Source organism: Candoia aspera, chromosome 6 (genome assembly GCF_035149785.1).
Source record: "Candoia aspera isolate rCanAsp1 chromosome 6, rCanAsp1.hap2, whole genome shotgun sequence".
Taxonomy (NCBI): Eukaryota; Metazoa; Chordata; class Lepidosauria; order Squamata; family Boidae; genus Candoia; species Candoia aspera.
This window is the reverse complement of record NC_086158.1, coordinates 47,175,431-47,199,074: the sequence shown is the minus strand read 5'-3', so window position 1 is coordinate 47,199,074 and position 23,644 is coordinate 47,175,431. Positions and strand designations below refer to the sequence as shown.

Sequence of the window (23,644 nt, the reverse complement as noted above, 5' to 3'; positions counted from 1 at the left end):
CAGGTCCCAAGCTCACAATGAAAACGGGAGCTGTTCCTTAGGATTTACTCCAGAAGATGGTGGGTAAGTAGATAACAATTTGCAACTTTGCCTTTATACATGAAAGATTTCTGAACCAAGACAATAGTATGTATCAACCAGCCATAGGACCCTAAGGGACTCACTGTATCTCTTTGGTCCATCTTCTAGACAGAAGGTGATTGTTAACATGGCATCATCCTCAAAAAACTCAGTGGTGAAGGCATCCCACCACAGATTGTCACATTCCTGTAGGCGTAGAGAAGAAGAGCAAATACAAGAAAGAAGTGCTGTTAATAGATGGCTTATCTGTCCAAGTAAGTAGAATTCAACCTGTTCTGGATAGGGGAGCATTCCACATAAATGATCAAGTTCACAGCTTGGGAGTATTTCTGGATCTGTCCTTGTTGCTTGAGGAGCAAGTGGCCACTATGGCCAAAAGCACCTTTTACCAGCATAGGCTGGTCCTTTACTATGCTGTTGGATACAGATGAATTGTTTCAGAGATATTTCTTTACTAGATTTCTCAATGACTTTGACAACGGCAGAGTTTCTAATGTACTGCCTTCACTGGAAAAGTTCTTAAAAATTCAGGGAGATATTCAGAGATGTATCTGCCTTGAAAATAGCCCATGTCATTCATATTGAACTGTATCGCACAGTCAAACAGCAGGAGTTGACCACAGGAAATGTTTTATGACATTTTGTATTTTCACATGAAATGTTTTACAGTAATTTTATGTCATAAAATATTTTATGAAATTTGCCAAATTTCAATTCCACAGAAGTCATGGGTCCCAGATTTTGGATGCATACTGTAAGTTAGCCCATTTGAGGTACCTTGGTTGTTGCCCTATGATGCACTGTTTCGCCCAGTTAAAGGTTACAAAGTATCAAACAGACACAAGAGTTTTGGTAGTATATAGATACCTTCATTAAAGTAATCCATGTACTGATAATGTCTTGCTTAGATTACTGCAATGCCCTGGGAGACTGTTCAGACATTTCAATTAATACAAAATGCTTAGACAAGAGTACTGACTGGAATTATGTGAAACACATAACCCCTGGCTTCCAATCTGCTTCCAGTCTCAAGTCAAAGTGTGGGTTTTATCTTATAAAGCTCTCTGCCGCTTGGAATAAGATGGAATAATACAACCAGTTTGACTTCTGGGATATGGAAAAGATAAGGAGCATAAGCTTCTTTCCATATATTCCTACCTGTACCCTAAAGTAATCTTTGGAGGGTCTGCTCCAAATGCTCTCTCATGCTGAGGTGCATCAAGTGATTAATTGGAAGTGGGCCTTTTCAGTGGTGACTCTCAAAACTCTGAAATGTCCTTCCCCAGTGAGATATGCCTGGTGCCATCCTTATTTGTCTCTTCAGTGATAGGCAAAAATATTTTTATTCTCCCAGGACTCTTAATCATGTGTTAATTTGGCTGTCATTTTTAACTTTCTTACTGCTGCATTTTGTCTCTGCAATTGTTTTATCATTTATTTTGCTGAGCTTATTTCATATTTTTATTGTGTTTTTATAAAACATTTTAACATATATGTTCATTAATAATTAAAACAATAGATTAAAACAATTAATGCAATTTTAAATTGTAAATTGTTTTGAGACTTCTTTTAATGGCAAATGATACAGAAAAAAGTTAAATAGAATAAATAAGTAAAATCAGCCCTCCAATGTTAAATGGAAATCAAGGACTGTTTAACAGCCACAATCCTTTCCTCTCTTGTGCAAACATGACAATACCTGTATGTATCTGTCCAAAGTTTTCCCTTTCTTTCTTCTAATTCAGTCACCCAGAACCCACAGAAACATACCTCTGTCCAGTTTTGCAGCCTCTTGTTGAGTTCAAATATTCTGTAGTCAGTCTGGTTTCCATATGGTGTGTGTCTCCTGTCAAACAACCACAGCAATTACCTAACAAAAAAATGGCATTTACCCAGGAAACCTGAGTGTGCAAAATGTTTTATTATTTGGAGTGACATACATGTTATTGTAATTTCAGACCATATTCTCATGAAACCTATTATTTTATTTCAATTTTAAAAATTAAATGCAGCTTTTAAGTGGTCCTTATATGTATCTTTGCTAAAAGATTATTAAGCAGATGGAATAGGAAATAAACTAGTTACATGCCTGTAACAGCAGTTCTTTCAGTAGTCATCTATGAATTCACCCACTGAGGGTTATGCAGTTCCACGGAACCTTCAGGAGTTTACAAAAACACTTAGAGGGACTATACCGAACCCCTTCAGTTCTTGAGATTGACAAAGTGGGTCCAAAGAAACAGACTTAATGGGGAAATCTCAAACTTAATGTGGTAAAAGGGCTATTGGGTGAATTACTAGATGACCAATCAAAGAAATACAATCACAGATAAGTACCCATTCTTCTTCATCATGGTCCTTGTAATTCAAAAAAACTGTTGATTAGCAAGCTTCTTACCTGGAGTATGGTCTGGCCAATGTAAGGTGACCAAACAGAGGACAGCTCTGCAAAGGCTGCATCTTTCTAGAAGCAAAGGTCCACTCTATAATAATAGGTGAAGGTGGAGGACTGAGACTATGTACCTGCCCAGCAAAGCGCTGATAGAAGAGCTTTCCTACCTCAGAGGAAGGCTTCTGGTCATTGCTATTCCAGAGGGACATAGACTGGAAGACAGCATAGCAGCTCATAATAATCCTTGATGGTTGAAGAGAAAGCCTATAAGTTTTAGAGAGGCCTCAGAAGGCCAAAAATAAGTGTTGACCTAGCAGAATAGTGCCATACAGACCAGGTAAAAGACAAAAACATAACAGACATCCAATGAATGAAACATTGTTTCCAGTGCAGTTGAAGGGTTAGGGGGAAAAGGGGGACACAATTATGTCCAAGTGAAAAGAAGAAACTGTTTTGGCAGCAGGAAATATCTAGGCAATGTTTGCTTTATGAAAAATGAAGAAGGGAGAGTTTCTTTGTAGGCGCTGAGTTTTCTGGCCTGATGAGCTGATGCCATAGGTACAGTCAAAAGAAAACAGCCAGATTCCAGGGTGGAACTGGGAGCAAGAATTATCCTACATTCATATTCAGAGAAATTTAATGGAGTTGCCACACCTTGCACAGGTGGCAGAGCAGATTAACTGGAGTTGGTTGCCATGTGAAGAATGCAAGCTGCCATGTGAAGAACTGAGGAATAATGTGGGCTCTTTTTGCTAAAAGAAAGATCTTAGTATACATGCTTGAAACATACAGAGCCATGGTAATGTCAAGAAGGCAATTTCTCTGACAATATATGTCATCGCCCCTGTAAACTGGATAACCTATGAGAGAAGAAGGGCACTTTTCTCATAACTGACCCAAAGGCCAAGAGGCTGTAAAGGGAGAAGGACCTGGCAGGGTAACTTTGCACAGAAGTACAAAACAGGAAGACAAGCAGTTAAGGGAACAGACTGATGACCTGCAGGCAAAGGAAAGCATAACTCCATCAACTTAGAAAATATTTTCGGGGCACGAAAGGGCAAATGATAGAATATTATGTTTGCAGATCTAATTTACTACAAAATGGTAGTAAATTAAAGCAATGGTAGTGTACTACAAAAACATGGGAAAAAGCATCCTGCAAATCTTTAAACACAGGTCACATTCCATTTTGTAAGAGAGAAGTGATAAGTATCATCCTAAAATAAGAATACCTCATAATGTAACTGAAATGATAAAGTCCAAGCCCATTGTCCTTCTTGGGAATGTAAAACACTTAGAAATGAGTGCGGAAGTATTTTCCTCTGGAGAAATATTCTCAATTGCTTATTTTTGCAGAAGGAGTGAAACCTCCTGACACCATTCAAGTTGTCTTGGAATCTAGAGGGCAGTTTGGTGTTGAGTTGGAGGAAAACTCAGTATTGTAACTTCGAGAAACATCACATATCAATAGTTATAGAGCCTACATAATTTGAAAATAGCCAAATAGCCCCTAAACTATTGGTATGAGGGAATCTCAAGGTCAGTGACATCACTAGGATAATTGGGGTCGGTATCTACAGTCTTGCTGAGCTGGATACAAAGACAGTTCCAGTACCTGGCAAGAGGTGCTGGGCACAGGGTACTTGGCCTTCTGCGTGAAAAGCCAGATGTCTTTGGTTGAACAAGAGCAGAACCATGGAAGATAATTCAAATAAATGAAAAATAGTTGCTGTATAGTTTGCAGGCTGTTGAATGAACTTTTTGGACCCATTCCAGGATATCAGCCTTACTGCTGAGTAGACAATTTCCCATCCAATGGATAGTCTTCAGTTCTAAGTCTCCAGTGAGAGACTAATGGAACAGCAACAGGCATGATAAAGCAAAGTAATGAAAGATACCGTGATCTTGGCTATAGAATCAGCTGTAATAAGCGTATTCAGCAAAACAAATTACTTCTGTTTGAAAAGACTGGGACTAGATAGGAAAGGAGATACTGTGGTATTGAAGCTGGCTTAGTCCAGGAGTCCCTTCAGCAAGACAGAAGCATCAGAATAAGGACTGATGAAACAATAGCATTCTGGACCAATTCATATATCAGGTCCTTTATTGTCTGAGAAAACTACTAAACTTCAAGGCCAAGAGATGTGTTATCCTACCAGTTTGTCACTACAGAAATAAGTCTTCTAACGGGAGAACTGGTGTTTGGTCTTCAACTTGTGCACTAGGTAATGAAGTAGAAAGAGATATCAAACAGAGGATGCTCTGGAAGCATAATGGTTTGTTTAGAAAAGAAGAGCAGATTGAGAGAAGTCCATTTTGCAGAATTTGATGCCACCAAACCCAGAATTAGGGAGCAATGGGCCTTGATTCCATTTTTTAATTTCTTTTGTCATGATTGGAATTGGGTGGAGCAGCACTCTGGAAACCTTTGAGCCCTTAATGGGTAGTTTCATTGGACCCAATAAAGGCACAGCAAAAAATCTGTGGGTGCCTGTCTCTTGAAGAGACAAGGGAGTCACCCAACCACTTCTGGGACACAGTGAAAAGCTTAGATTATGAAGCTACAATAGCTTTAGAGTTTGCTACCCTTAGAGCTTGCTCCCAAAGATAGGCTCACCAGCATGAGAAATAATTGCAGTGAGCCTACTGCATACATCTCTTATTGTGCTTATAAGAGTCTACTGAGGGGGAAAAAAGCATAATTCATGCCCATCCAGAAGAGGAAGTTTACTCCCACAGCACTGGCACTTATGAAATGACACCATAAGACTGCAGGCTGTCCATGACACAGGTCAAAAATAACTTTATATAGATCCAGAAGGGTTGAGAGGATGACTACAGGTAGTCCTCACTTAACAACTACAACGGGTACTGGCAACTGTCACTAAGCGACAGGCATTAAGCAATCATGTGACTGCAATGGACTTACGACCTTACTTCTGCCACAGTCATTACGCGAGTCATCTGCAGTTGTTAAACAAGACATCACATGACCATGACTTCTGATTTTACTGCTGGCTTCTCCATCAACTCTAATTGTTAGAAGCCGGTGCAAATGGCGATCACATGACTGGGGGACGCTGTGACAGCTGTAAATGCCCACCAGTTGTGAAGTGCCCAAATCTTGATCACATGCCCGCAGAGATGCTGTGACAGTCATAACTGCAAGGACTGACCATAAAGTTACTTTTTCAGTGCTGTTGTAATTTTGAACGGTCGCTAAACAGGACAGTTAAGCAAGGATTACCTACAACACTAAAATAAACATTATTTTAAAAAAACCTTAGAAACTTGATAAAAGAATGCGCTCAAGAACAAACATGCTATTGCTGTTGTGGCTGAAAATGAACTGAAGTAGTTCAGCAGAAGCTGCATTAGCTGTGTAGTATGGACAGGTCAGGGCTCTCACTGAACATGCTTGTAGGTTCTCGAAGCTTTTAAACAGGGCTCTGTACAAGTGCATTACTCATGAGTACAAATCACTAACACCATAATGAAAAAGGGTGAGGTTTTTTTTAATATTAATAGGACTTGATTACATCACTGTTTTTAGAATGGGACATCACCAAATCATTTATTTGAGGCTGAATCATATGCTTCTTATAAAAATAAGGAACAATTACGTTAAATTTAAAGTTTTAGAGAAGCAAGTTACAGAATCATTAACTCTTTATACATTCTATCCATCTCCTGATCCAAGCAGCTCTTTTGTTTCTGCTAAATATGAACTTAACAAGCTTTATGGGTTCAAAACAGAATGTTTATTACATTGCATCAGGCAATAATATTGGGAAAAGAAAGAAAGAGTTAAGAAGTTATTGGCTTTCAGAGTGAGACATATTAAGCCATGTAATATTCACTATCTAATTAGCATACCAGTGGAAAAGTATATAGAGATTCAAGATCTGTTAATCAACATTTCTAAATTGTATAGTTCCAATTCTTCCATATTTATCACAGGACTGGATTTCTTGCTTTGCCCTTTTCATTTTGAAAGACCTTCCCAAATTGCTTCATATAATTTTAAATAAATTTACAAGATATTGAACAAAGGTTTGTCACAAGGACATCCTACAATATTCATTTTGTAAATTGCAGTTATCTATTGAGAAAGGTGAATTTGGCATTTATCCTAGCTTTGGTCACTGTCTCAAATAAAGAACTTCAGAACTGAGTTGCTCTTTTAGCTCAACTTGAGAGTTATTATTTGACCTCACTGACATTCTAACAAATATTGGGATTCCTGTTAATGTGGTTGGCTGTTGGCTTGTTTGTTTATAAGACTTCTATGGCTGCCCATTTTACGAAACACAACTCTGGGCGGCTCACAACACAGTTTGACCCGGTTATTCCCAATGCAGTGAACAGGGTTTTCAGGAATGGTAGCTCGGCCACTTGTATATAGACCCATGTCTCTCCTGGCTGGCTAAAGCTTCCTGGGATGTGACAGGTGGTTGGGTTCTGCTGGTGGTCAATTCTTTAAGAGAGGGGGTGACTTTTTTAGGGAAGGTGGCTTGCGGAGCAACTCCAAAGAGGTGGATTATCTGGACCCTTTCCAATTGGGTTTCAGGCAGGCTTCAATTCAACCCTAGTAAGGCTGAGTGGCCTTGGGTTCTAGGGCCCCCTGGTTCTGGGGATTCCCTACCTCTTGTTCTAGATGGAGCTGCAGTGCCCCAAACAGAACTGGTGCATAATTTGGGGGGTCCTCTTCAACTTTCAGCTCTTGTTCAAGGACCAGGTAGATGCTGTGAACAAGAGCCTTTGCACAGCTTCATGTTGTAAACCAAATGCACCCTTTCCTGGACCGGGAGGCTCTGTTCAGTCATCCATGTCTTAGACACATCCTAATGGACTATTACAATGTATTCTATAAGAGGTTGAAGGGCATCCGGAAGCTGCAGTTGGTACAAAAACCATCAGCCCATTTCTCAATCTACGCATGGTCACTTCTAGATCTATGCATGTAATACCCTGAGAACTATATGGGTCGCCAATATGCTTCCAGGTTCAATTCAAGGTGCTGGTGGTTACCAATAAAGCCCTTCATGCGATGCGGCTAGGTTATTTGCAGGACTGCCTCTGTCTGATCATGTCTACCCATCCCATTAGCTCTGGCAGGAGAGGCATGTAACAGATCCCATCCATTAAAGAGTGCCACCTGGCAGGGCTCAGAAAGAAAGCCTATTCTCTTGCAGTGCCTGCCCAATGACAATAAATTATCCCCTGGAGATCAGATTGCCCCCAACCCTGGTGACCTGTTGCAAGGCCCTGAAAAAATGGCTGTTTCTGGGCTTGTGGGGTGGAGTGACTTTTGAAGCCTGTTATTTAGTTTTATTGAAATATTTGTATTGTATTTGTATTGATAGTTTTGTTATTGTTTTTATCTCAGCTGTTTATTATCTATTTATTTTTATTTTTTGTTTGGTTTTTTTAAAATTGTTGTTAGCTACCCGGAGTTGTTTGGGCCATATAAATTGAATAAATAAATACCTGATTTTCAGCAATGTATATTTGGCGAGTGCTTATCAACATTATCAGCATTCCAAAGATTTTGTCGAATCATACTGGATCACTCACAGTTTATTAGAACCAAACCTGGAAATTTTGTTTTTTCCAAATTTTGGACAAAATGAAATCTAGATGGGGTAAGTAGAGCAAGGCTGGTGTGCATCACATCCTCCTTCCCTGCCTCCACTCAATTACAGCATATCCCACTGGTCAGCCTGCCCCCTATATTCCCAGGACCTTCCCTCCCACCTCTCAGGTATCACTGATGAACTGGCCTGTTCTCCTGTTCCTTACTGGGATAGTCTCAGCTGTATGCAGCAGGCTCCTAACACAGTATAACCCAGGCTTTTTCCCTGTCCCCTACTTATCTCCCCCATCCAGCAGGACCAACACATCTGAGGCACCAAGCTGAACAAGGGTACACACAGATTTTTTTATGATATCTTACCCAATCCCTGGCTCCAGGTACGTTGGTGGATACATAGGAGTTGGTCTGTAAAGAAATTAAGCCCATACAAGATTTTATTTATTTGTTCGTTTTTCAAATTTGTGCTACCGCCCATCTCCCCCAAAGAGGGACTCTGAGCCGTTTATCAATTAAGCATTAAAAACAGTAATCATAATAAAGCATAAAATATAATACAATACAATATAAAAAAAAAAAATCCAGATGGCTACAAAAGATTGTAAATATGAGGGGAGCACTCTAAGGTCCCAGCCATCCCCAGGAATGACTACCCTCTCCCTACCCCAAGCCCAGTGGCAGAGCCAGTTCTTCAGGGACTTCCAGAAGGTCAGGAGGGATGGAGCTTGCCTGACCTCTGGTGGCAGGATGTTCTAGAGGGTGGGCGCCACTGCAGAGAAGGCCCGTTTCCTGGACCCTGCCAAACAGAATTCTTTTACCGATGGGGTTCGTAACTTGCCCTCTCTGCATGAACAGGTGGGAAGGGTTGATGTCATGGGAATGAGATGGCCCCTCAGGTAGCCTGGACCTATGCCATGTAGGGCTTTAAAGGTCATAACCAACACCTTGAATTGGACCTGAAAGCAAACTGGTACCCAGGGCAGCTCACGCAGGAAAGGCGTTACATGTGCCAATCTTGGGGTACCAAGAATTGCCCACAGCGCCACATTCTGGACCAGCTGTAGCTTACAGATACTATTCAAGGGTAGCCCCATGTAGCGCGCATTGCAATAGCCTATATGGGAGATGACCAAGGCATGAGTGACTCTTCGGAGGGCCTTCCAGTCCAGGAAAGGGCATAACTGGTGCACAACATGAACTTGTGCAAAGGCCCTCCTGGCCACGACTGCCACCTGCTCTTCAAGCAGGAATTGTGAGTCCAGAAGGACCCCCAAGTTACACACCGGGTCTGTCTAGGGCAGCGCAACCCCATCCAGAACTAAAGATGACAATTTCCTGGATACAGAGGAGCCATTAACCTATAGCCATTCCGTCTTGCCAGTGTTCAGCTGAAGCCTGTTGTTCCCCATCCAGGCCCTCACAGCCCCCAGGCACCGAGAGAGGGCAGTCAGAGCATCACTCACCTCACCCAGGACAGAGATGTATAATTGGGTATCATCAGCCTACTGATGATACCTCATCCCGTGGTGACGGATGATCTTACCCAGCGGTTTCATGTACATGTTGAGCGGAGAGAGAAAAGAACCCTGCGGCACTCCACAAAGGAGGGGCCGAGGGTCGGATCTCTTGCTCCCTATCACCACCAACCTGCCCTGGAGGAAGGAGGTGAACCAGCACAAAACCACGCCGCCCACCCCCAACTCCCTGAGCCGCCCCAAAAGGATACCATGGTCGATGGTATTGAAAGCTGCTGAGAGGTCAAGAAGAGCAAGGCTGGATGCACTGCCTCCATCCCGCTCTCGCCAGAGATCATCCATAAGTGCGACCAATGCTGTTTCTGTCCCATATCCGGGCCTGAAGCCTGACTGGAAGGAGTCTAGATAATCTGTTTCTTTCAGAATCCTCTGGAGTTGTAACACCACCACTTTCTCAACCACCTTCCCCAAGAAGGGGAGGTGGGAGACAGGACGAAAACTGTCCAACACAGTAGGGTCCAGGGATGGTTTCTTGAGGAGGGGGTATACCAGCCGGAAACACTCCCTCTCCCAAGTATGTATTAACCATCACCTGGGCTCAACAAGATGTCACCTCCCGGGCTGCCTTCACCAGCCAGGAGGGGCATGGATCTAGATGACAAGTGGTGGCATTTACAGTCTGGGGGATCCTGTCTACTTCCTTGAGTCCAACAGGATCAAACTGGTCCCAGATAACTGGGTAAGTATTTTCCCTTGGCATCTCCTCAGACTGTGCCACACACTTGGAGTCCAACTTAGAAAGGATCGAAGCGATTTTATCCTGCAGATGCTCAGAAAACTCTTCCGCATGGCCCTGTAGGTGGGTCACTGGGCCCACCTTCCCCAAAAAGGATCAAGTGATTTTAAACAGGGCCACCGGGCGGCATTCTGCGGACGCAGTAAGAGTGAAGCAATACTGACTTTTCGCTGCTCTTACCACCACAAGGTAGGCCTTAACAGCAGCTCTAGCTTAATTATCAAAGCCCCACCAGATCATCTCATTACAAAGCAGAGGGTAACCCAGACAAATAACTTTGGAAAAGGGCAGGAGAACATGATTTACCAATGTCCACCTCCCACTCCAGATTTTATTTCTTAGCGTAGATTCCTCAAACTCAGTGACTTCAAGGTTATTTGGGGTATTATTATGATCACCATAATTTATACCACATTGAGCGCTGTGGATAATTCACACTGTACTCTAACATGTCTATATCAGGCTGTGTAATTCCCAGGTGGGTGAAGGCTGTTTAAGCTACACCAGCAATTAGATATCAACTGGACTAATTGTTACTGGCAAAACCCGTAACAAAAAGTTTTGTAACAAAGTTCACACGAATGGAGAGTCACTGATGAACAGTCAAAATATAATTCAAGAAAGTTTGTCTTAGAATGTTTGAAGTGATTTAACAGTATTGTATTTTAGTGAACGTCTGAGGAAAATACTTTCTTTGTGCTTTTGTTTGTATTTTGACAAGGAGCTAGAGGCATCTTTTAAAAAGAAAAAAGAAAACTAAAAATCAGTGAAGAAAGGGAAGCAATCAGATCACACAGTTCCTGTTCTGTTTAAAAATATACCACAAGTTGATAACTTCTTCAGAAGGGAGGAGGTATTTTCATTTATAACATTAGGTGTGAATGTAATGAAATCATACCAGAGGGGAACTGCATCCCTTTCCCAGCAGATTTGCCCAGGAGAAACTGGTTATCCAAGTTTCATGAAACTGGCCATTCCTACTCCATGGAGATCCCCCTGTTCTGCCAGGGAGCTTGATAGCACTTTTTGTCTGCCAAGAAGCTGCTCTATTTTGATCTCCTATTTTTGTATATACAGGCAGTTCTTATGGCCTAGATCATATCCAGGTTGTTAATTCTGCTATAAAAACTGAAGAGATGGATCTCTGTTCAAAATTCCTTCAATAAAGTTAGCTCTATTTTAAGACTCATATCTATCTATCTTCAGGCTTCCTCATCATTCAAGAGCAGTATATCATTATAGGTCAGTGGATCATTGAATAAGTGAACTCATTTTCCAACAGTCACACACTTTAAGTGACCTGGAACTTCCTACTGCTTGAACATGTTGCTCCAGGCTACTGATTCTTAAACTGTGTGCAGAAGAACACTGACATGCCAGGAGAATATAAATAATCACAAGTTTGTATCAGCACAAAATAGCTACTGTCAGAAATATCTACCTGCTGTGTCTCTGCATCATTAATAGCACTGGCCTATCCTCTTCCCAATCAAGAATGGCTCTTGCAAAAAATTAGCTTTGTATCCTGGCTAAAGTAAATTTTTTCCAGGTGTTTCTCCAGTTTTAAATTGAAAAATCCATACCAATTAAGTCTGAATAAAGAAGGAAAATATTTTGTGTTTGGCCCTTTGATTCAATATGGGAAGAAAACAGTATCCTTAACAATTTTATTTGCCGCACCTCAGTAGCCCCAGTGCCTACCTCACTTCCAAGCTAATCAACGTTGGAACGCTTCCCAGCAATTTCCAGCACTAATTAGATGGACAGTGACTAGTCTGCTGGGCAGAGAGTTTGCAGGCCACACACAGGTTGGCTAAAAGGGGCATACAGCCCATGAATTGTCTTTGTCACATCAGAACCCATTTCTTTCATCATTTCTGACCTGGAATTTATAGACCCTTCATTGGCTACAAAGGTTATGTATTACAGATGAATAGAGGAAGCAAGTTTGAGATTTGGTTGGTTTTGTTCAAGATCATCCCAACTTTGCATTAAAAGAGCTTTTCACTTACCCCACATCTCGATCCAGCATAGTGCCTGGGTGAAACGGGGGGAAGGCGTTGCCGTTTGGGGGCTCCTTTGGAGAGTACAGCTTGAATGACTTAGAGGAACAGCCTGAGGGAGGAAGAAAGAAGGCCACAGATTTAATGAATGCTACTTAGAAAGATGGTAACTACAGAAAAAGTAACTTCTGTGTAATATCTGTGATGCTACAGATGCTCCAAGACCCACCCTGCTAGTACACCAGCTCTGTTTCGTGTCTTCTTCATGTTCCAAATAGAAATGGTTAACTCATTAAGAAAGCCCACTGCTGTGATTTCAAACTGCTAGGTGTAAGGGGATCAGTATTAGAGAAGAATCTAATATTTAAGGGTAGTATTGTCTTCTACAACCTTGCTAAGCCTTGGAGGAATTTTAACTGAGATCTACAATTGATAAGCAGCATTCTATTATTTTTTTCTGCTGAGCCCAACCTACTGTAGATAAAGGATTTTGATTTTTGTTAGAAGATACAAACCAAAAGTAGTAATACATCACAGACGTGTTGGGCTTCAACTCCAAAGCCATGAGACCAACTGACAAAACTAAGCAACCAATCAGCATAATGTAGGATAACATGCACCAGTTTCTATGTGATGTTGGTGTACAGAGTTTCTATATCCACAATTACCAGAGGAATGTCTTCTGGAAGATCATTAAGAGACATTAGTTTCCTCAAAATAATAAACAGAAGAGCTAGAAATAAAAGGATTTAAGGCATAATCCATATCATCTGAGACAATGAACCTCTAAGAATTACAGGTTTGTGTATTTCAGATATCACACTGATACGTATACAAGAAAGCTTGCTTAGATCCTTTTGGTGATCTTAGTGGAATATAAAAATTGCAGATTTTAGAACTCAGTGTTGGAAAACTATGTATAATTCAATTTGTACATAAGATTACTGCATTCCAACTACTAACTAACTACTTGTTCTGAGCTTATAGATGGTGTTTCATTCTGCGCAGCTAAGATTACAAGACATGTGATTCTGCTTGCTGACAATTGCAACTTAAGCACAATGATGATGAAAATCAACAGTGAAGAGTCCATTTTGATATTCTAACCTTTTTTCTGAAGTTGTTTGTGGGTACATGATTTGCTACAGTCAAAGCATTTTGTGGTATCAGAGGTAACAGAAATAAGCCTCAAGATCACTACAGAACAGCCTCTTCTCTCAATGAAAGGCAGATTAATACTACAATTGATGGTCTATTGGTTCTCCTTTAGTGATTCCACGAATCCTAAATATTGTTTATCTGAATGCTCTTTCACTGCAGAGAAGGAAAGTATGTACTGTAGGTGGCTTAGCGTGGATTTGAGAATTCTTGCCAATGCAAACTTATACAGAACAAGCTACATAAAGCTTCAGTTCAAAAAGGCTGCTATTGATCCTATCCTCTGGATAAGCATGAAAGAATCGAATTTATAATTACAGACCTCAGGGGATGACATTTAGAATAACACTTTATGTTCACAAAATTCCCTAAAAGTAGGAAACAGTAACCCATAGCACAGATTTTATTCTTTCACTAAGACTCACTCATTCATCCCTATTACCTACAGCCACTGTGTTCCAAGGAAGAGATATTTTGGTTTGTTTTTTTTAGTCCATACTTCAATAAGCAAAGTTGAAACTGATACTGCTTTTCCCAAACCATATCAATTTCAACAAAGCACAGGGGGACTGAGGTAGATGCCATTTAAACATAGCAAGTTCAACCTGTGAATTGTCTTTAAAACAGCAGTGTGATTGTAGAGATTTTCTCTTAGCCAGCCAACAAATGTCACTAGAGGGCTCCAAGTGCTGCTCATTAATCTCCTCTATAATCAATGCATTCCACTGACACAATCCCAGTTTTTCTCCCCTCCTTCCCATTCCACTTTTTATGGATGTTATGGGTTTTCCACTCTCTCCCTTTTTCTTCCTCATTTAAATCAGCAGAACAAAGCCAGAGCTTGCCTCTGTTTCTCTAGAAGAAGCAACATGCCAAAGCATTAATAGCTCTTGGTAAGCAAGAAAGACCAGTTCTATCCATGGCAGGTGCCATCATGTCTATATCACACATGTTGCAGCACCTCACTTTCTCCATCCAGGTACAACTGTTGGTAATGATTATTTAATTAAAGTTGGGAATGCTTAGCTGACAATTGCAGAAACATCACCACAATAAAAAGTGCCTAAGAAACAACTCAGAACCACCAGATCAAAGATCAGGGCCAAGTCATGGAATTTTACACACCATATGACTTTATATGAAAGTCAAGGAGCACAGTGGAAAAATGGGGCTTAGATTATATATAAAGAAAACCAAACTAATGACAATAGATACAGCAATCACCTTTGAATTGACAATGAATATACTAAAATGGTGGATAGCTTCTGCCTTTTAGGATCAACTATCAACAGTAAAGGCCATCAGTCAAGAAATAACACTACATACTAGCACTTGGTAGAGTAGCAATGAAGGACTTAGAAAAGATATGCAGATGCCATGATGTGTCTATACCTAAAAACATCAGAATCATGCAGGCAATGGTTTTCTTTGTGATTCTCTATGGAAGTGAGAGTTGGATTTGAAGAAGCAGGATAGAAAAAGTACTGATGCTTTTAAACTTTGGTATTGGAGAAGACTCCTGAGAATTCCATGGATAGTCAAGAAAATAAATGCATCTTTGAACAAATCAACCCAGGGTTTTTGTTCAAGGCATGCATGAACAGGCTCAAATTACTGTATTCTGGACACATTGTGTGAACACCCAGCCCTCTTGTTAAGTCTATAATGCTGGGAAATGTGGAAAGAAAATGAAGAAGAGGATGACCAACAGCAAGGTGGATGAACTTAATTGCAGCTGCAATGAATACCCCACTGGAAGACCTGAAGAAGCAGACTGGAGACAGACCTTCATGAGAAAATCCATGTAGTTGCTAAGAGTTGACACTGACTTGATGGCACATAATCAATCAAGCGATGATGCTATAATTGCATATTCCTGGCATTTCAAACAGTTTTTTGTCACCTTCCCAGAAATAATTTCAAGAAAACAGCTGAAGAGTGGCCCACACTGCTCATTCCTGAGATATATACTTCTTTATTATTAAGATATGGTTGCTCTATAGCAGATAGTTGCTCTGGAAACCATATTCTGACCATTCCCTCATATCTATGGATGGGAAAGAAATTTGGATTGCATTTCAGTGCAAATTAATCCAAACAAATATACAGTTTATGCCAAAATCCATTTTTTTTTTCAAAATTATGTGACAGAACAAAATATGTATAAAGCATGTGTTTGGAGAAAAAATGCAAACACATATTTGTGAAAAATCATTTGTACACAATTCATATATAAGTATAGTATACTAAATGTATTATGAGAAGGGTATATAAACCCTTCTCATAATACATTAATGAGTTCTCATAAAACTCTCAACAATTTTGTGTATTTTTTTAAAGAATAAAGTGACATGGATTATGGGTTGAAACAAATTTGAGACTGTAAAAACTGAGCAAAACTAATTCATATTCACCCAATTTTACACAAATCCATTCAACATGCATAGGGATGTTCTTGTGATAAACTGGAGGCTGCTATGTACAGGATAGACCTTTAACTTTAAACCACACAGATTCAGAAACATATAAAATCCAGGACAAGTTAAGAAATATATTTTTGTTTTGCACATATTTTGACAAAGAGATATGAATAATGATAGGTTATTCTCAGTGTGAGGATAAAGCAGTCTAAATTGCAGGTCTCGTTTTACTTGCATGCAGCATGACTCCAATTTACAACATTTAAAACAGATACCTGCTGCAGCCCAGAGCTTCTGGGGTGGAGTCCCCAAAATGAATTCCATTTAGCTTGAAAACTCACACTATAAACCCCACTGCCTCACCTCAGCAGAGCCTTAATTACAGTCATACCCCTAACTCATGTTTAAACAGATCTCAGAGCTTCATACAGAAAGGGAGAGCATGAGGGACCTTCTGGGTGACCTTTCCGTTGCTGTGGAGATAGAGAAATCACCGAGGCAACCACCCTGCTCCTCCCCTCCCAGCATCCCTTGACAGGCACCATCTGCTGCTGGGTGAGTAATGGAGCTTGCCAGGCTGGCTGCAACCCCAGGTTGACCAAAAAGGATAGTCAGCCTAACTATTCTGGACAACTCACAGCACCTAGACTTGGCATTCCAAAATATTTGAGTTCCTCCTTAATATGCAGCAAGATAGAAGAAAGATAGCTGTGTTCACTCATAAAGCTAATACTGTTTTAGTTTATGAAGATTAACACAATGAGCCATAAACTCATGCAATTTCCCACTACATCTGATCAACCATAAGACGACTATCTGAAACTTCTGCTTCTTTTAGATGAGCTGCATCTAAAAGATATATGAAACTTAAACTGGTTGGATTAAGCTAATTCCATTAATGATGGCTTGAAGTGGACTTATTTTAGAAAACTAGTTTGTTAGCTTCTACCTTATTAGACTTCAGGAAATTATTAAAAAGACTTTTAAGAGGTCCTTTGATTTATGTTGTTACTGTCTATTTTATTGGTTTTGGACTGCTTGTTCTATGATTTCATCTGTGGTTTAATTTGGGGGGACTGCTTATTGTTTATTTTATGTAATTTTACTTGTACATGTTAGTATTGAGACTGTAACCCACCTTTGAATGAAGCAGGCAAAAAACCAAATAAATAGATGAAATAATCTAACATGGAAACAAAAGCCTCCAAATTCCTTGTGTCCATTCTTGGAGAACATTTACCCTCATAATACTAATACTTGATAGAGCCAGCCAGTGGGGCAGCATCTCTTTGCAGCTGTGAAAAATCCAGGGATCAAAGGACCAGAGGACTAGCTAAAACCCTTTACATTAGCACAGCTTAATAACAAAACAACAAACTGCAATAAAACATTCATAATACTTTCCTCTGGAAATCCACTGTCTTGTTTGCTTTTACTCCAAGACAAAGCCTGTGCTCAATATTTAGACTGAACATGCAGGATTGGGCAGTATATATGTATATTTTGTGTGTACATGTGTATAAACTTTTAAAAAATATAACTGGATCTAGTGGTAGATTTCTAGCTGTTATGCAGTAAACTGACAAATATTTATGATTCTCAATTGTTTAATGATAAAAACATTTTCATTTCTCCTATCCAAACTTCTGCTGCTGAAATGAAAAAAAGAACAAAAATGGAGTTTCCAAAAGTGAATTTATATATGAAAGGATTGTATATTCTGCTGTTTGACACTCAAAACTAATTCATGAGTTCAGAATGCTTTAATTTTAAATGCCTACCTTCTAAACCAGGATACCTATTCAGTATGTTCTGGGATTCTAGTTAAAAAAAAAATCCATCTTTGTCATGGAAGGAGTCTGCCTCTTGTTATGTTCTGCAATACTTCACTTTTTTTTTCAGAGAATAGAAAGCTGGGTATATTCACCATCCTTTAGTACTTACTTGGAATAAAAAAAATTATTAATTCTTACACTAGAATAAGTCTACTTCCGCATGAGAAGATCTCTGACCACATATCTATGGGGTCTCTAAAAGGCAGAGACTGAAAATTCTACTATCTCAACTATGATCTCAGGCAATAGTGCTGCTTCATGTAGCATTTATATTTTATCTACCAAAAGTCCATCCCATCTAGTTTCTGAAGTCAAATATTTTGCAGGTGGTGTTGCTGTTTATTCGTTTAGTCACTTCCGACTCTTCATGACTTCATGGACCAGCCCACGCCAGAGCTTCCTGTTGGTGGTCAACACCCCCAGCTCCCCCAGGGACGACTCCGTCATCCCTAGAATATCATCCATCCATCTTGCCCTTGGTCGGCCCCTCTTCCTTTTGCCTTCCACTCTCCCTAGCATCAGCATCTTCTCCAGGGTGTCCTGTCTTCTCATTATGTGGCCAAAGTATTTCAGTTTTGCCTTTAATATCGTTTCCTCAAGTGAGCAGTCTGGCTTTATTTCCTGGCGTATGGACTGGTTTGATCTTCTTGCAGTCCAAGGCACTCTCAGAATTTTCCTCCAACACCACAGTTCAAAAGCATCGATCTTCCTTCTCTCAGCCTTCCTTATGGTCCAGCTCTCGCAGCCATATGTTACTACAGGGAACACCATTGCTTTAACTATGCGGACCTTTGTTGTCAGTGTGATGTCTCTGCTCTTAACTATTTTATCGAGATTTGTCATTGCTCTTCTCCCAAGGATTAAGCGTCTTCTGATTTCCTGACTGCAGTCAGCATCTGCAGTAATCTTCGCACCTAGAAATACAAAGTCTTTCACTGCTTCTACATTTTCTCCCTCTATTTGCCAGTTATCAATCAAGCTGGTTGCCATAATCTTGGTTTTTTTGAGGTTTAGCTGCAAGCCAGCTTTTGCACTTTCTTCTTTCACCTTCATCATAAGGCTCCTCAGTTCCTCTTCGCTTTCAGCCATCAAAGTGGTATCATCTGCATATCTGAGATTGTTAATGTTTCTTCCAGCGATTTTAACTCCAGCCTTGGATTCCTCAAGCCCAGCATGTCGCATGATGTGTTCTGCGTACAAGTTGAATAGGTAGGGTGAGAGGATACAGCCCTGCCGTACTCCTTTCCCAATCTTAAACCAGTCCGTTGTTCCGTGGTCTGTTCTTACTGTTGCTACTTGGTCGTTATACAGATTCTTCAGGAGGCATACAAGATGACTTGGTATCCCCATACCACTAAGAACTTACCACAATTTGTTATGGTCCACAGAGTCAAAGGCTTTAGAATAGTCAATAAAACAGAAATAGATGTTTTTCTGAAACTCCCTGGCTTTTTCCATTATCCAGCAGATATTGGCAATTTGGTCCCTAGTTCCTCTGCCTTTTCTAAACCCAGCTTGTACATCTGGCAATTCTCGCTCCATGAATTGCTGAAGTCTACCTTGCAGGATCTTGAGCATTACCTTACTGGCATGTGAAATGAGTATTTCTCATAATATACGGTGTACCTTTCCATACGCTATGTTCACTGTTATTATTCACTGTTATTATTTGAGCACCCCATAGAATAATTACATTCTTGTTTGCATACCAGTTTGGAAAGTGTGAAGTATATCAGCTCATACCAAAATGGGAACATAATGAACTTGCTTCCCATCCTTTTTCTCTCAAGCATTGTTTATGTGAGTTGAAGTGTCCCCCTCCCCATTTGGCCTCCTGCTTGCCAAATCCTTTAAGTACTATAACCTGGTGGTACATTACAGATATGGGAACTTGAGCTCCAAAAATCTCTCAGTCTGCCTGGCCATTACTGAACATTCTGAAAATCTGCACATTGGGAGGTAGCAGGTTGGGAAAGGCTGTATGAGACTCTCTTTGCTTCACCACCACCTAAATTGTGCGAAGTAAAACACTTGCCTGGTTATCTTAGGTTGCTTAATTTCATTACAGGTACAAAATGTTGGTTTGCTGGACAAAAATCTGGCTGCTGAATCAGAGAATTCAAAGTGTACTCCTTCATTCATCGCCAAAGTACCACCCAGCATCTTCATTCCTTTTGTTTTTTTTTTCCAGCAGTGTTTAAAAAGGGGCTGCCAGTTCCTCTTACATTACCCATATTTGTACTTCAGCCTTCACTACACATGGAACAGACCAAAAGGAAAATGATGTGGTGAAATAGATGATACTGTTTCAGAACTACAAACAGAAGATCAAATCAGGTAATGTTTCCTTTTGTAGAAAACACTCCCTTTAAGTAGAAAAGTAGCACAGCAGGAAGAGAATATTGTTATCTTTTCTTTTCTCTCTACAAATAATGTGTGAAAGTTATATTAACATGTGGTAACACTTTTAAGCATCCTTTATCATAAAACCTGGATAGTATTGACCTATTCAACTTTTTACTCTGCTGCATACTGATTTAAAAAAATTTTCTTTTCTTTTTAACTGAGACTGGATTTGAAGATGCACAAAAAACATCTATGAAAACATGGTTTCTCGGGGGTACTAAAAACATTTTTAACCATGTGGATGACATGCAATTTGCAACTTGAAATCTTTTGTTATGCAAGTATTGGGTGGGTAGCAGCTGGCAAATATATTCAAACTACCTCACCACCGGGCCATGTGAGGTTCTCCCCCTACATACCTTTTATCTAAAAGCAAGCACCTAGGGCAACAAACCATGGAGGAAAATGCCTTGTTAAGAACTGCAGGAATAGAGCTAGAATCACAGTTCAGGGTAACTGCCTTGATACCCAGAAACGACTTTGATATGCAGAAAACGTGACTCCACATACTACTGAAACCAACAGAATAGTACCGCTAACACACAAAACCAGAAAAAGCACACTAAACTCCCGTTTCACAGCAAATACATAGAAGAGAGGTTTTGGTAATAGATTTCTATGATCTGAGTATATACACTGTCACACAACTGTCTCCAAACTACTCCTTCAGGTGATGCTGAAACTGTTAGAAAAAAACCCTCTCCATTAGACATTTAATGAGGTGAATTACATATGAACAGATCCAGCTTATTAAGCAATACCCTCAACTCCAATATCTCAATATTAGCGGATCAGATACAAATGTGTAGGTTGAAAGAGACCTTTCAATAGAAAAAAAATTCAGAAAAAAGTCACAAAGGAGCAACTGCCCCAGGACTATATATATTAGACTATCTTATGGTGATTCCAAGTCTGAATGCTTCCCACTTAAAATTCCATTCATATGGAAAGCTATAACAGCAAGAAGGAAGTCTGCCTCATTTTTTACATGGAGAGGTATTCTGAAATAGTACAATACAGAGTCCACTGCGTGTTATCTACCTTTTCTGAATTGCTAAATGGATTTTAACTGCAATTCAATCCCACATTCTTCACTAATCAAATTCAATACCCCAGCCACTACAAATTTATTCAATTAGTTATGGTCAAAGAATGAACTTGGGTCTGCATAGCAGTTAATCAATAATATCCTGTGATTGTCAGTAATTTGCAACAATTATAATGAGGCAGATATATCTCCCCTGGTAACAGCATGACATGGCAGTGCCCATAAGATCAGAATATATGGAGATCCTCTCAAAAGGTAGTCTAGAATGGACCCTAGCCAGATAGTCTAGAAAGACACATAGTATAGAACAAACTTATGTTATCAATTGTCAGTTATGTGACCAGATGGTATCAGCTGTTAATGTGAAACAACAGTTTAGCTAGAGAGAAGTGAGTTGTGATACTGGATGTGATTCACTAGGGAAAGGCAGAAAGATGGGACAGTGTCTACAATGATCAGAAGATTAAAGAAGAATTGTTAAAGGCTTAGCAACTGGAAACTTGATATTAGACCCTGAAGGCCTTCCTGGAGTAGCACAGCCGCAGGACAAACAGAACTATTGTCACTCAGCAGATACTGCTGCAAGTAATAAAAAAAAAACTGCTATTAAAGTGGTACACAAAGAAGCCAGCTAAATCTTTGCAATGTCCAAAAAAACAGAAAAGGGGAAATTGTTGTCCTGAGTTAAAACATTCAGGTTAAAAACTTATATACAATCTGAACTCTATGTTGAGACTGAACCATATGTTGGAAATAATCAACAGAACTATAATTATTCACCTGTTCACTTTGCAGCTCTTTGCTTAGCATTCAGACCTGCCCTTGTTCAGAGGCAGAATATAAGGTCATATGGGTTAAATCTAATTTGTGGCATTTTAGGAAAAGTCAATTTAAGAATAAGAATTATAAGCAAAGTAGTTTAAGTAAAATAAGCAAATACACCAGGCAGAGCACTGTTTTGGTTGGGTTCCTATAACATAGGAAGAACAGTGATGGTGATTACAAATAGCTCTGGAATTGGCATTAGTTCTGTATACAGGTAGTCTTCACTTACCGACCGGCTGCTAAAAGGCTGTTCGAAATTACGATGGTACCCCAAAAGTAGATTTCCAACTGGGGCCCAAAATTACAACCCTCACAAGGCCTGAGATCACATGACCCAGATTCAGCCATCCTGGAAGTGGCAGCCATTTTGGGTCACATGACCACCCTTTGGTGCCAGGAAGTCCTCCAGGCTTACAATGCTGGATTTCTGGGGCAGCATGCCCGGTCACGTGGTTGCACTAATTCCTGTGATTTAGCAGCTGGCAGAGGGAGCCTTGCTTGTGCCTTACTGTAAAGGAAAGGTAAGTACTTTTTCCATACAGTACTGTACTTATGCTTGCCTTTAATTTTTTCCCAGTTTTTGTGTAACTTAAGTAGAGATTTGTATGGTGGCATGCATGTTCCATTCTCTGCCTGTCTAATTTTTAATTATATTTAAGAATACTGAATGCTGGTTTACTGTTTTTAAAACAGTTGTTTTATAAAAATCAGACTTATATACAGTACTGCACAGTAACAAAAGCTGCAGAGTTTACTACAGCAGGAAAAAAAGTTAGTGCTGTACAGTACCTTTAAACCTGTTTAGTACTGTACTGTAGAACAAAGATTCCAATGAAGACCTTACAGTAAAAGTTTTTCATAATCAACCAGTAATATTAGTTGAAAATAACAGTAATGTTAACGGAAAATATACTACTGTAGCCACGGAAGCATTTCCATAGTCATGTTTTGGTGGAAAACGTATGACTATCACACTCCACCCCCCACAGTACTGCAAAGTAACTCCTGGCTTGCTTAACAACTGCACCGTTCACTTAACAAGAGAAGGAAACCACAAGCCCTGATCTTGAATAACTTAATGACTGCTGCGACTCACTTAACAACCACGGTAAAAAGGGTCGTAAAAATTAGTCTAGACTCACTTAACAACCATTATGACTTACAACCAAAAATCTGGGCTCAATTGTGGTCGTTAAGTGAAGACTACCTGTAGTTCCCTGAAGAAAGAGAAAAGGTTGGTCATAACTTCCAAAATCTTAAATGACTTATGGCCAAAGTATCATGGAAGCTGCCTATTCTATTCTGTTCCAAGATCAAAGCAATAGGATTCTACCGCTATTACTTTATTCGTAACTTTGAACATAATGAGCATATGAAGAAATGTCCGCAGTAGGTGCTTCTAGATATTTGCAGGCCGCTAATCTGAACCAGTGCCTTTTAGATCCTGGCAGGCATTTCATATTCAGAGGTACAAGGCTTGGAGCACCTAGTAAGGTCCAGAGAGTTTATGGAGGTACTGAAAGAAAAAATTACCAAGTTTAAATCAGTGATATTCCACATAATGAAAGATGCCTGAAAAGATAAAAGTTAGCACTAGTTAACATCTAGTGTA

At 39.9% G+C, this 23,644-nt stretch overlaps 1 protein-coding gene across 5 annotated transcripts in view; it reads right to left on the bottom strand.

Annotated features, from left to right (window-relative positions):
• LDB1 (LIM domain binding 1) overlaps window positions 1-23,644 on the bottom strand; it is a 72,239-nt gene that overhangs the window by 15,158 nt on the left and 33,437 nt on the right. For all 5 annotated transcript variants that reach the window (XR_010068197.1, XM_063307033.1, XM_063307034.1 and 2 more), the window contains exons 2-5: window positions 12,350-12,452; window positions 8,430-8,474; window positions 1,852-1,927; window positions 165-267 (exon numbers count right to left, since the gene is read on the bottom strand). Coding sequence is in view for 4 of the 5 variants with exons in the window: in XM_063307033.1 (XP_063163103.1) it covers window positions 165-267; window positions 1,852-1,927; window positions 8,430-8,474; window positions 12,350-12,452 (327 nt within the window). In the remaining variant the exon portion in view is untranslated. The remainder of the gene's footprint in view (window positions 1-164; window positions 268-1,851; window positions 1,928-8,429; window positions 8,475-12,349; window positions 12,453-23,644) is intronic.